At 40.0% G+C, this 14319-nt stretch overlaps 1 protein-coding gene across 1 annotated transcript in view; it reads right to left on the reverse strand.

Moving 5' to 3' along the window:
* gabrb4 (gamma-aminobutyric acid type A receptor subunit beta4) overlaps positions 1–14319 on the reverse strand; it is a gene marked incomplete at both ends in the record, with an annotated part of 47303 nt that overhangs the window by 8422 nt on the left and 24562 nt on the right. Inside the window, 3 exons of the mRNA XM_080040474.1 lie at positions 1556–1638; positions 9735–9955; positions 11712–11779. Of these exons, the coding sequence (XP_079896600.1) occupies positions 1556–1638; positions 9735–9955; positions 11712–11779 (372 nt within the window). The remainder of the gene's footprint in view (positions 1–1555; positions 1639–9734; positions 9956–11711; positions 11780–14319) is intronic.

The raw sequence follows: 14319 nt of genomic DNA on the forward strand, positions 1-14319 counted from the left end.
TTTCATTGCCTGCAGATGTCTCCGAGGACAACACTCGGCACTTTTATTTTGAACAACAAGACCCACAAATATCTGGTGTATTGAGCAAGGGGGGTTGATTGATGTTGCGCTCAATGAAAATGATCAAGCAAATACAATTTTTAATTACACAACCCGCAAATTTTTCTCCTGGATATTGATTCATCTAAATTAAAGCATTAGAAGAAGAAAAAAATAATAATAATACGTGAAACAACATCAATTAAATGATATTGTGTCATTTCAAGTGAAGTCTGCATTTCTGTCTTATTTTCTCCGGTTCATAAGCATGGACTTCTTTTTTTTTCATCAGGGGAATAATATTAAAGAGGCAAAAACAATGTGATTCACAAGAGCTGGGACACTGTTTACAAAAAAAAGTTCAGCCATGCATTTACATGGCAACTTGCGCCGGTGCGGTGCAGCTTATCACTTTGCCAACCAGCTGTTCTACTCATAGCTATGGTAGTTGGAGTAGTTATACAAAAAGCCAAACTACAGTAGGCTACACTTGACCCAAAGTGCAAAAATAAACGGCTGTCTGGCAGCAAACTAAAGCAGTGAAAAAAATCACCTACATTTAGCGTACAATTAAAACAACATATACATTTTTTATGTAAGCATTTATATGTGTGGTGAAAAAGCGTTTTTCTGCTGGCCCTGTCTGCAATAGTACAATGCAGACTTCTGCTACAATGACGTCTCCCGCAAACTATTCATAGTGACTACAGTGATCGCCATCTCCATAAGGTAACAGTCTAACTATGCATAAATACCTCATACAACACCACATCAATATTGCTGAACTTTCCCTTTCATTCAATTTGGCAGATAATTATAAGTAACTGTTTTTGATAACAAACTGTTAGAATTTCATGGAACCAAACACTCGGATATATCCATACTGACCACTTCTATAAAGATTCAATATTCATCAACTGGAACTCGATACCTGATTATCAATTCCTTGTTATTTACATACATTACATACATTAGTTACTGGTTATGTGTCACATGTAAAAAAAAAATAATAATAATAATAATAATTGTATTATTATTGCAGCTGTGGTGGGTGTGAGCTGGTGTTAAACCATATGCAGTCAAACATTGCATGACATGTGTTGAGAGCCATATTGAGGGTCAAGTAAGGTCACCAATAATCAAGACATAATTGTCCACCTACCATACTGAGGGAGCAGCAATCAATGCACAGCACCAAGCACTGGGATTTCTTTTCTATTTCTCACTGCAGAGCTAATACATCTGACAAATGGCACATATTGAGAAATACGCCAAATATTCCACTGGTGAATCCTAACAATTATCCTACACAAATGTATTTACCAAATAAGCTCAATTCATATTAAGAGTTAAAGTGCAATGATTTGAGGATAGATGGATGAAAGCCAGACAACAGCATTCCGGTAATCAGGCTTGTTGCTTTTGAGAGATTGCTCTAAGCTCAGTGGAAAGGTCTTTGGCGTGAGGGACAAAGTCAATACATTCCCATGTACGTAGGCTCTCATGCAGTACTCACAGCTTTCAATTTCCAGGGTGCAGTTCTGTTCATCAAGAGGGTACCTCCTCAAGTCCATCATACAAGCAGCTGTGGTGGTTATTCTATAAGGAGAAAAAGACAGAAACATATAGCAGAGAGGTACTGTAAGATACATCATCAAGACATGGACAGACAAGAACACAAGCAACTTCATGCCGTTCAATAATCCATGGCTAGCTTTTAAGCCTATATTATTGTTCAGAAATGTTGCCTATACTACGTGTATCTTAGTGGGTTTCAAAGTATGTTACTCTGTGGCACATCCATGGTCCTTAACCTCTCAAACCTTTTAAGGGCTGGGCGCTAGAGAACTGTGTGTACACATGGCAGAAGGAAAACATTGCTCTTTCACATGAGTACTATGACAATATTCCCTATTTTCTTCCGGACACTCTTAAATGTGATTAAATTTGTATGTCTCTGTGAGTAGTCTGGAGAAGCATTTCCTTTTTTCGTGGATCACTAAATGCTCAGCATCTACGATTTTGTCGATGTGCGTTATTTATTGCTAGATCCGAGATGTGCATTTTTGCCAGGTAGCTCAGGAAAAAGACGAATGTGTAGCAGTTTATTAATGTCAATAAATCCAGTAGCCCAGGAAAACAGCTTTGGCTACAAATTACACATGTAGGGCTCTTTGGCATTTAACTGGAATATTTACCGGTGCAGCACATTTGAGTAATTACATTTCTTCTGTTCATACCAGCTGCTATGTGTTCGTCCTATAGCAGCTTTCGCTCACTGCCCTCCCATGTAAATGAAATAGAACAATACATTTCAGCCCATCATCTCTGTCAGAAGCCACCAGCACGTTCACATGGGGGGGTCTGCCATGCGCAGCGCATGTCTCTCTGTGTATGTTAGAGCATGATGGGAGTAACATGAAGTTTTTTGTCTTTTGAGCACATTTCACATTTTGGATACATTTTTTAATCATGTTTTAAGTCAGAGCCACCCAAGCGGCTAGAGTGTGTGGTTTTACATTGATGCAGTGAGCAAACGTACACAGCCATCTACAGTACCTATAATTAGCCATACAGCAGATAATAAGCTGTTTGCATTGGAAATATATTGCTCTACACCGAGTTTGTAAATTGGTCACGGTGGGGTGAACAGAATGCTGTCGGCAGGTAATTGGAAAACAAAATATGTTCCGCCGCAGCTGATTGGGCCAGATTAACACATGTGGGGCCCCTGGGTCCCGTGATAGCAGAAGGCACCAGAAGGGTAAAGAAAATAGTACATAAACAAAAAAATGTGTGACAGCTTTATATTTATTATGCAAAATGACACTGAGCTGCATTCTGCTGCACAAGCAATACGCTGCTCAAAGTGCATTCTGCGCTGCTCTGCTCTGCTGCACCTCCCTGCTGTCTCACAGGGCTGCTCCGCTACCAGTGGCAGCGGGGCTACCGCTCATATCCACTGTGAGGAGATAGCATCATGCCTAATTACATTAATAGGCAAAGTCACTCGGCCATCGGAGGAGATTCAAAGATTTGGAAGAAATGTAATATTCCAGCTCACTCTTTCTTTCTCTAACTTCAGTTTTCTATGTTGGCTGATGGAGTTCCCTGTATGTGACACTCAAGTGGTTATGCATCCTTTACAAAATGTGTTTTAATGAACTAACACCAATGAGACGTTACAATGAGAGTTAAATGGTTCACATATATTTTAGTAGTATAGAAATTGACTGAAGATCTTGCTCATTCATCTTTATCAATAAAATGGCTCTAAAAAATACGGAGGGATCTCAGACTATCCTTACACAATTGGAATCATTAACCGCTGCATTCGAAGTTTGTTCATCGACTTTACTAAACCCCAAAGAAAAGAGCCCTAATGAAGCTGCTGGTGTCTTCTATTTGTAATACATGTCAGTTAAATCCGTAAGGGACTTCCCTGAAGTAGGAAGGTTGCCTGGTTCAATACTTCTGGGAACAAGTTTGTGAAATGATATCCAAAGTGGTTGGATTTTTTATTTATTTATATTTTACCATTCCCCCAAGTAATGTTATTATATGATGATTCTAACTTGAACTTAAACCTGCATCAGAGAAATAATGGTTGGCTCGATGCACTGCGGCAAAAAGGCTGACCATTTTTTGGAGTTACTTGTTCGGAGTTCATCAGATTCTGATTAAGATGTTTGCTAAACCCTGATTGGTATGTGAGTACTATGTGACATCATTTTCTTCTCAGACTAAATGGGCAGGAAGAAAAAGGTGTGTGAGGACAAAAAAAAAGAGAAACATAAATATTTCAACAGATATAACCAACACCTTTCTAACTTGTAAGGACAGAGTCAGCGATTCTGGAGAACACTTGTTGTCAAAATTGTCAAATTTACTGAAAATCTGTGAATATCTCCTCGCGATCAGCTACCTGTCCGTACTCTGTGTGAGCTGCAAAGAATCCAGTGAGGAGATATTCACTGATTTTGACAAAAACAAGTTATTTTGATATCAAGCATTCTCCACAATCGCTGACTCCACCTTTAAGTCAAATGATGTTGAACTTTAGAAACAAGGCATCTGTCAACACATAATAACCACAGCCTTTTATATGGAGAGACCTCAAGATACAGCCAGGTCATGTGCTCTCTTTGATAATCCGGAAGACATATCCTGTCGGGACACAGTTACTGTTCTTTAAAGAGAGTCCCCCAGGTAACACAGTGAAGCAGTGAAACCCCTGCCGCAGCAGCCGCAGCAGCTTGGAATACTGGACAGGAATTCATTCTTTACCCCTTGGCAGCAGAAGAAAAAAAATACCCAGCACGAATAAAATTGACTATCTATATGACAGTTAACAAGTGAGCAGAGAATCATCATTGAGTAGCACGGGTTGGGACGGCTCGCAGCGAGGGACCTGGGATTTGGAAATGTCAGCACGTGTAGGTCAGCAACTTACAGTCCCACCAGAGATGGTCAGCAGCCAGCCGCCCTGCCTCAGACCTGAGCAGGCAAAGTAATCTGACACTCAGCAGTCTACTCTGTAGGTTTCAAAATGCTATGTCGGTGTGAATTGTGTCTTGGTCAGAGTTGGACTCACGGCAAATTCTCAAAAGTTTGAGAATCAATGTGTGAGAGATAAAGGTCACTAATGTAACCAATTCAAATAGTGGAAGAAAACTCAAACTAAAAGCTTTCTACCAGGCCTATACCTGAGGATGCAGAGACTTTTTATTCACAATTAAAGGTGGATCTCCTCACGATCCAGTAGCTGTCTGAACTGTGTGTGTGCTAAAAATAAATCTGGTGTTAATACACAGCCTAGGCTCTGTAAATGGGCATGTCGCTTGCTGCGACTCTTTGTTTATATACACTTTGTTTACATGCCTGTTTGTTTACAGAGCCTAGGTTGTGTATTAACACCAGATTTGTTTTTCACCGCACACAAAGTACGGACAGGTAGCGGATTGTGAGGAGGTATTTACGGATTTTGACAAAAAGTGAAAACACGCATTCTCAAGAATCGCTGACACCACCTTTAAAGGTTCATTCCACTTGTTTTTACAGACCACTCCTGGCTTTCCAGACCACTTATCGCGCCGGCATTACATGACAACTAAAAGCAATCTGGAGGTGGATCCCAGAGGCTCAGCACTACAGATCCAGGAGGCCCTCAGATACGTGAGCAATAGTTTTGACACCTACACAGTCTACTCCTGTATCCTTCTGTGCAAGGTAGCTCGCTAACTGAAGAGGATCATAGTACTACACAATACTTTAATAAACAGAGGAACACCAGAGAGCAGATTCATAGGAATGGGAAGAAAGAAAAACACCATCTGGCGATAGCTAAGCTCAACAAAGCTGCTCAATGCTCTCAGGACCGCGTGCACTATACCAAACCGGGATCGTCAAATAGATCTCTAACGATGATTCAGCCTCTTATCTCCCTGGTGAAGTTTAGAGAAAAAAACCCTGTGCTGCCACCACCACACACCGGGCTGGACACTTTCTACTGACACGACTTCTTTTATTGATGTTTGGAATGACTTTGTTTGTTTGCAACACCCAAGCGCATTCCTGCGCCGCTCAGCAGTCTGCAGACACAGCCCCCTCCCTCCTCGCCACATAAAAATCAAGCACAAGAGTAAAAATTGAACTACGGTATATCTCAAGCATACAAAAATGACAACTAGGGACTATAACTGTCAAATAAATGTAGTAGTAAAAAGTACAATATTTTCCTCTGATATGTGTTCGGAGTAATAATATAAAGTTGCATGAAATAGAAACACTCAATTAAAAGTAGCTCAACATTGTATTCAAGTATAGAACATTACTTGAGAAGCAGAACGTTTTTAATAAGCCTGATCAATGTTTTCTGCTTTGTAGAAACATATAGGACAATCCCAATGAAAACGGGTGCAATCCTGGTTTAGCCAGAGAAGAGGCACTGCAGGTATACAGACTATGCAATCAGTGGGTAAGAAGATAATGTAAGCGTGTACCTAGAATGAATACAAAAATAAAAGTGGTTGATCAACACAAATCAGCAGAGCTTGGATCAAAATCATTGGAAGCACTGGGAATCAAGGTAAATAAAGGCTAAAAGACCCCCCCCCCCCAGTATCAGCACATTTCAGAGAGAGAGAGAGAGTGGATAGGTGAGAGCGCAGCACAGGGTGCAGTAGTGTGTGTAATGTGATTGTCCACAGTTTGCATTTTACCGTGCTCAAGAGAGGCACGGGGGACGGATTCAAACAGGCGGTCTCTACAAGAAAATGCATTTAAGAAAACCTCGAGTGGTCACTTGCAACATTCGAATGTACCGAACTGAGAATACAACCTCTTTTGTTATTAAAGTTACATCCATCCTTCTGGAAAAAGCGAAAAATGTCCACACAACCCTTGGGCAAAGTCAAACATTTGAACAAAGCAATTTAATTGCATGCTTACAGGAGGCTTGTGGAGGCATGGCTTGATTCTGCATCACTTCTAATTACTGTACACTGCCTAAAAACTGGTCTGGGGGACAGATCCAATGGTTTTGATGCCATCTGCCTTTTGCCATTACTGCAGTGGGTGATGATAACATTAAAGAAAACCTGTGCAGTGTGCGCTTGGAGACGAGATGTTTGAGGAATGGCTGACGCTAGTTGTCCTTAGCGACAGCCTAAGCCTTGTGTTTCATGCAGGCACAAAGCCAGAAGAGGTGCAAATGCAGGTGTAATGCTATTTTCTGCTGGCACTAGTCCATTTTTGCTATGCTACGTGCCTGCTCGGTGCTTTTGTGGGGAACCTGGATGTGCTGAGGTACGTGCCCTGAGTGGAGCAGCTGGGACTGTTTATTCTGGGAGTGTCATTCTGGAATCATTTTCATGTGACATTTAACCTGTGTCCGCCTGCTTTACTTGGTGGATTTTTCCATCCAGCACAACTTTAGAACAATCAATGTTACATTTAATTACCTGATTAGGTGCACTATGTAACTCTGGGTGTGTCTGAGAAGTGAAAAATGTCTAAGAAATATTCACATCACTGAATAAACAAACTTTAATCACAGGGAAGTTGGAACCATGGAACGCGGTTTTAAGTTAGAAAGCTTCCTTAAAAACAACTGTTTCACTGTTGTTGTTTATATCAGAAGGGCCCACAGTTTTGTCCACACACAACATATTCCAGTCTTGCGTCCGGTTCTAGGGGGTTCCTCAAAATAATCTTGTTTTGATTTAAGATGATGGAAATATTCAAAACAAGGAATTACTAACTAACTGCAGGCTCTGCCAATGTAAACAAATTCCCCTCCCCTGAAACGGCATAGTGCACCTTTAATACTGAATTAGAATTTTAGTAAAGGGCTTGTTGCTGCTATCATACTGCATGTGCGATATATTGCAGTTCAATGCCTGTAGCCATTAAACAGCCACAGAAGTAGACTGGACAGAAGGTGATTTGATTTGTCTTCATTGAAGAATGCCCCACCAGTACCAGCTGATATACGTGTTACTCAAAGAAAAAATATGCTCATCCTGCTCCGGACCATGCATCATGTTGCACTGAGAGTGCAAAGGGTAAAGAAGGAACCATAAAGATTCATCTAGTGGCCAGACATCTGCGGCTTGCTCCTCAGCAGCAGCAGTGAGACTGCATTTCTATGATGATACTTTATGAAGAGTCATCAAAGAAAAAACTCCAGCCACCCTATCTCCTTTTTTTTTGTCAGCACCAATTTAGTATTTCAGACTTTCTGGATACTGATTACTGTATTAATAATTCATTACTTCATAAGATCTACACCTTGTCACTTGCCTTTTTCTTTTATTCATGGAACAAAACACGTCCCCGGCCTCTCGGCTCCATCAAACTACTTTATTTTAATGACTTGTGTTAAGGAACGCAGCTATCCATTCTGAGTCTGAGCAAACCTCGGGACACGTCATGCTTTTAGAAGTCCCTAAGGGAAGTTAGACGGGTCCCTCTGTGCACATGTGCTGTTGACTGACTTATCAAGTTTGTCACTGTTGTCTGGAACATTAAGACGGAGCACATTTTGGACCTTTTTTTAGCCTTTCTAGGTCAATGAATTTTTGGATTTAATGTACCTGTCAACTTCCAAAATATTGTTGTTGTTTGTCTCGAGTCACAGTCAGAACTTTATAGCCTATTAACTTTATAAATAAAGCCTTAAAGTATGTTTGTTGTTGCCAAAAATACATCAGTCACGACACATCCTATCACAGGACCTTATACTGACGGTTGTGATCCTGTTTTTTGCAGCACCACGTGTGGACACAATGTATCAAAACTTACCTGTGCTGTATCACTGCCACTCGACAGAGGCCAAAGACAAAGACAGCAGTTTTCTAATTAAATTACCTCAGTAGTCTATGATGGTAACACTCAACTGTATATCAACTACTCTCTTTCCCATCTGTCAATTAAGTGTTCCTGCTTTTTCTAGGCCACTATTTAAGCAAGCGCTTACTTTCGCCCTAGATTTCTAAACATGGAGCGATGCCATCCATCCATTTTTCTGTACATGCACATCTTGTTAAGGGTCACTGGAGGGCTAAAGTCTAACCAAGCATGGGTGAACAATTTTTCATATTTATTTTCGGAGGCTTCATCTCCTTGCATTATTCAATCTTTTCAAAAGTATAATTTATAATGACACAAGAAATCTAGCCATCCCTTCCCTAAAACGTACCACCTTTCTTTTCTGTGTATCTCCCAGCATGCACTTGGTAAAAGGCAAAGAACCACTCTGGACATGGCTCCTAGTCAAACACAGTCACACTCACTCTAGCACCTAGAGGCAATTTAGAGAGTCCAATTCACTTGACCTGTTTTGTCTTTGGACTGCAAAAGCAAATTGGAGATGTATGAACAATGAACCAGTTCTGTATAACTACTTTATATTATTGTGAGACTATGTAACTGTTGCTAAACAGCAGGTACTGCAGCCAAACGTAACAATAATGATATTGCTAAAATACTAAAACATATTGAAACAGTCCAGACAAAGTAATGCTGTAAAAGCAAAACATTCGATGTATTGAAGTGAGTAATGGTGCCGTTTATTGCTTATGAGCTCCTCATTATACTTGCAAAAAAAGGAATGTGTGAGTGATTCTTTAAAAATAACTTCCACTGACCTTAAATTATTACAGAATTGCAGATTGCACTTACAATTAACACCGATCAACTATTGTTTAAAGCTACAGTACTGTATTTTGTGTCGCACAGTGTCAATGTGTGAATTAAATAAAAATGTGGACACCCATTTAGTTCTTTTTCATTTTTTAAATCTTCTCTGAAAATTGCAGCTAGTACCACTAGGTTCACCTAGTGCATACATGTTAAAAAAAACATAATCAAATTTGATTTAAAACAACAAATAATAAACGGAACTAGAACTAGAAAAATAAGCTTAACAATGTACTGAAAGAGCTGGTCATTTTGATAGTTGTATGGTTTGAATAGCTGAACATTTAAAGGAGTCACAGCGAGCCACAAAAACATACGGAAGAAGAAAAATAACTAGAAGATGCATTTCTACAGAATTCCAGAAATCCTACGCATTCACACTAATTATTAGCCACATATTGAAAGCCATAATTAATGTATAAAATCAATGCATATAATAAGAGATGTATGTGTACGTATATATAACATAAAGCAGAGTTTTTTACTGCTCCTACCTCAGCCCATATAAGACAGTGCCATCAGGGTGCAGGCGGATCATACGGTTTTTTACTGTCACCCCGTGGAGAAAGGACTTCTTGTCATTAAGGAAGTAGGTGTCAGGGAGCCACAGCTGGTCTGCTACACGGTTGTCCAGAGTCAGGTTTAGTTTCATCTCATTATAGGCCAGACGCTTATCTCGCCAACTCTGCTGGAAATACATTGTGATGGTGTAGTCCTGGGGAGAAGGAAGAACGTAAGTGAAGCAAAGAATAGGTCAGCACAAGATCATTAACTACAGCAACAGTTTTGAAAAAAAATTCCTTCTTTTTGCGTTTATCTGACTGTTTCTATGTCTGATGAAACCAGACATAGATATCTAAGTGACCCCTTCAGATATAGTGGGAACGCTTTCTCAAACTGTGAGTGACGCATAGACGTAGATGTATGATTGGCAAAACAACAACAACAAAAACGGTTCTGAAATCGTTATTGAAATACTGTACCATAATTCTTAAAGGGGTTTTGTTCACAAACAGATATGAACAGATAGAAAAAATCTAATCCCTCTATTCAGCACTTTACCACAATGTAATTACATAAAGGTCAAAAAGGAAATAAGCAACTTTGATAGAAAAACAACAGTAATGAAAGAAAAGCATCTGCTATGAGGGCACTACAACACTGTTTATATGCCCTCGGATCATGAAAAGTGTTTAGGGTTTTGACACAATCGAAAAAAAAACCTAACAGCTCAGCATTTGTAAAATAGGATGGGCAGCAAACCAATAAATACAGCTGTGCTAGTACTCCTGTATAACACTGAATCTAACTGGAAAAGCGCTCAAGTGGAGCTGCAATGTCAATGCCAGCAAATGCATCATTGCCCCTCTGGTCAAAGTCTACGGTCAGACCATTGAAAGATATACATTGGCTTCATTTTCAACCTGCACAGTCCAGTGATTTCAAATATTGCATACTATAACAGAATTGAAAGTAAACGAGAGGTGTGATTCATTTCGGATCATTTCTAACTGTCACAATGGCAAGCTTGCGATTCATGTGTTTGTATCATGAATTACAAAGAAGGATGTAAGGGTTACTAGATGTCCAAAGTGCATTGAAAAATATTGTGAAGAAATTTATGAAAACACAGCAAGAAAAAACGAATCAATCAACCCTCTTAGTCATCATATCCGTCATTAAAGATGTCAGCTACAGTATATCACATGCAGATTTAGGGAAAGGCACTAGGAAATGGTTACATGAAAACACAGGCAACAAAAAAAAATCAACATTTGACTGTTTACAGAAAGAGCAGTTACAAACATTTTGTAGTTGTGTTTGTTGTTTGATCCAAGAGTATATTTTAATATCTCACCCTTAACACACTTAAAACAATTAAATTCAGACAATATTGTTTGTCATTGAGCAGATAATAAACATTAATCATCAGTTATCATTAATCAAAAGTGTTCCTGGGTTCCCACGCTGAAACGTTGATTCAAAGGGGTTCCAGAGCAAAGATATAGCAAGCACATCATGAACATATTTAAATGATTGAAAATCATTTGATCACTCCAGGAGCGAAGGCGAGGCAAACAGACAGAAGAGAGGAAGGGAAACAGAGGAGGTGAAAGAAAACAACACGTAATAGAAAAGCTGTGCTGTGAGTGACTGTGTCACGCTGAGTGAAAATGAAGAGAGTGCTAAGAGACAGAATGAAGTCATCACTCAGACAGCGGCCATATTGCCTTCTTTGCTACTTCGTCGTCTTAACTGCTCTCAAGTCAATGCCAGAGCAAACGAATAGGCGTATGTGCTGTCTTGCAGAGTGGTGTGTGGCTGGTGGGAAGCCAGTGAGGGGATCATGCATTTACTAGAATCTCCTATCTAATTGGTTTGGTGCGTGCATGTTGGTACGTGAACCTGCTACGCAGTCTGCAGTGTGGAGCTGAATCAGACACATTTCGGAGAAGCAGTTTGTAACTTACCATGTTTACTTCTGAGATGGAGTCGATGCTTGCTATGTTGATGCTCATTCCTACGATGACTGGAGCACCTGGAGAGACAAGGGAAAAACCATGTCATTGGAAAAGGACCAAAGTGGATTTAAATGCAACTGCTGTACCTCAAACGCACTTTTGTGAGCACCACGTGTTGACCGTACATTTACATTTTTTTAAGTCAAATTCTCACTTAAAAACCACACGCTTACTCCAGATGCATTGCCAGTCACATCAAATATTCCAAACTGATACATGTTTGTAGAATGCATTTCACCCATAGATCAGATTGCAATATTCCAAAAGACCAACATCAGAAGAAAGATCTACTTTATGCATTATTTGTATGTTCAAGTACATGAAAATGGCATTTTAAAGCAAACTACTACTCAAATACATGGGCCAACCTTGCAGTGTACAATAGTGACAAAGCAAATTCAGATCTGTTTTTGCTGCTTAGAGAGGGTTCCTAAACCAGAAAGCAGAGATCAGTTCTCTCTCTGAAGCTTACGAAACAACACTGAGAAAATGCACTCATCCATGCTAACTTCTAGGCTAGCGTCTCATGTAGAGCAACAGGAAGAGCACAGTGTGCCTCATTTCAATGATTACATCCCATGCTGTAGACATGTAAGCAGCTATGCACGACAACTCCCTTACATGTACAGTAAACACTAAGCCCACTTCAATATTCACACAACTTTAGGTTTACAAGGATAATCCATTCACAGTGACTATACCAACAGTCGCTGGAACCAACAGTCGTGGCGTTCAGACGTACTGTGTTGCTTGGTTGTATTAGATGATCATAAGGACAAGCGTAAGCCTTAGTTTGAGGGACAAATTTGAATTTTTCAAAAGCAAAATGCATACTTCAACTGTGTGTGCTTTGCTTACTTTACAGTTTTAAATCACTGCCATGATAAATCAGCATTTACTACCTGCAGCAGATGGTTGATGGGAAGTATGTGAATTACTGAGTGATTCGTTCTGAATTAAAGCAAGTTCAGCATTTCTGAAGGATGCTTGTTGTCAAAAACCTCTTTGTCAAAATCAATTAAAATCTCCTCACGATCTGCTACCTGTCGGTACTGTGTGTTTATTTGAATACAAAGCCCAGGCCCTGTAAAGGTTCAGCTCAAACATAGAATGGAGGAGATATTCACTGATTTTGTCAACAAGCGATCTCCAGAAAAGCCGAATCCACCCTTTAAGTGTGTGAATTAATTGAGTTGTTATCAGTTCTTTTCAGAGAGGTTTCATTAAAACAACATTTGGAATATCCGCATCACACTACAACCACACCTCTTCGCTCGACACAGGCAGTAATGAAAGGCTGAATGTTTAGGGCTAGAAGCAGAACAGCAGAAAAAATCTACTCAAAATGACTCGTTCTTTTGCCTTTTATCGGTTACTTGATACCTTTTGTAGCAAGCAGCAAGATAGAACTTGCACCTGACCCGTGAAAAAAATTGTTAACCCAGACAGTGAACAGATTCTTTATTCTTTCTATAGATTTATTTTGTCTTATCCTCAACATACAAACACCCTTCCCCCTTCAGACCGTGTCAGCCTCACATTGCTTTGAGAATGATCAGGCCACCAAATATGAATTGCTGACACAGAAACGGCAGAAACCGCCCAGTGATTGGTTCGTGTGGCAGTGCTGAATCAGTATCTTCGGATAACGTTCCATGGTGTTATAGTGGAAATGGCATTAGCATAGAGATCATAAACAACATGGTGGGGAAAAGCAGCTGTGCTACAATATGTACCTAATCACATGTATATCGTTACCTTCAAGAGGCCCTTCTCTATCTCTCTCTCTCTTTCTCTCTCTCTCTCTCTCTCTCTCTGACACTATGTCTGTGTGCGTCCTATTATCAAATTAAGAACAAAACCTTACAGATCACGCTAAGGATAAGAGGCATACTGAACCGTTTTTCATACCAAGAAGTAGAAAAAAAATAGGTAGTTTTTTTTTTTCTTCGGACTTGTACTCGCACAGCTCTTTAAATCACCTGTTTCCACATTTTGTCTCTTCCCTGAATCTTTGCAAGGCCACTTTCCCTACACAATCTTATCTGCACAATCTGACAGCCGTGAGGTAACGACATCACTGTGCAGACGCAGGAGTCAGTGGAAGTGCATGGATCGAGCTTTAACTACATTTGTGCAGTTCAAGTGAACACTGGAGTGTCAGCGTTTCTTCATTTTTGTAAAATCGTAATAGCATTTGCACGTTTTATGTTAAAACATTGGGATAAGGTAAAGACTGTTATGGGCAACTGTGAGTCATAGACGACGGGGTGATTCATCTCTTAACATGGGCTGATGGATGTACTGCACGGGTTCACAGAATAGTGTGCGTCTCGTGTGCATCGTGCCTCTTTGACCGCAACAGATCTACAACGTTTCTCTTCCTCTCTTCGGCATCCTCTCAAAATACAACACTTTGAAATGCAAAAAAAAAAAATGGATACCAGATCTTGACAGTTAGCGTAGACAGTGTAGACAGCGTAGACAGAGTCATGGTGATGTTTATGGGTTGCACACTTGCATAGCTCGGAGCCCATAAAGATTTTTGACAGTTTAT

This window comes from Ammodytes marinus (genome assembly GCF_949987685.1).
Source record: "Ammodytes marinus genome assembly, chromosome: 14".
NCBI classification, from domain to species: domain Eukaryota; kingdom Metazoa; phylum Chordata; class Actinopteri; order Uranoscopiformes; family Ammodytidae; genus Ammodytes; species Ammodytes marinus.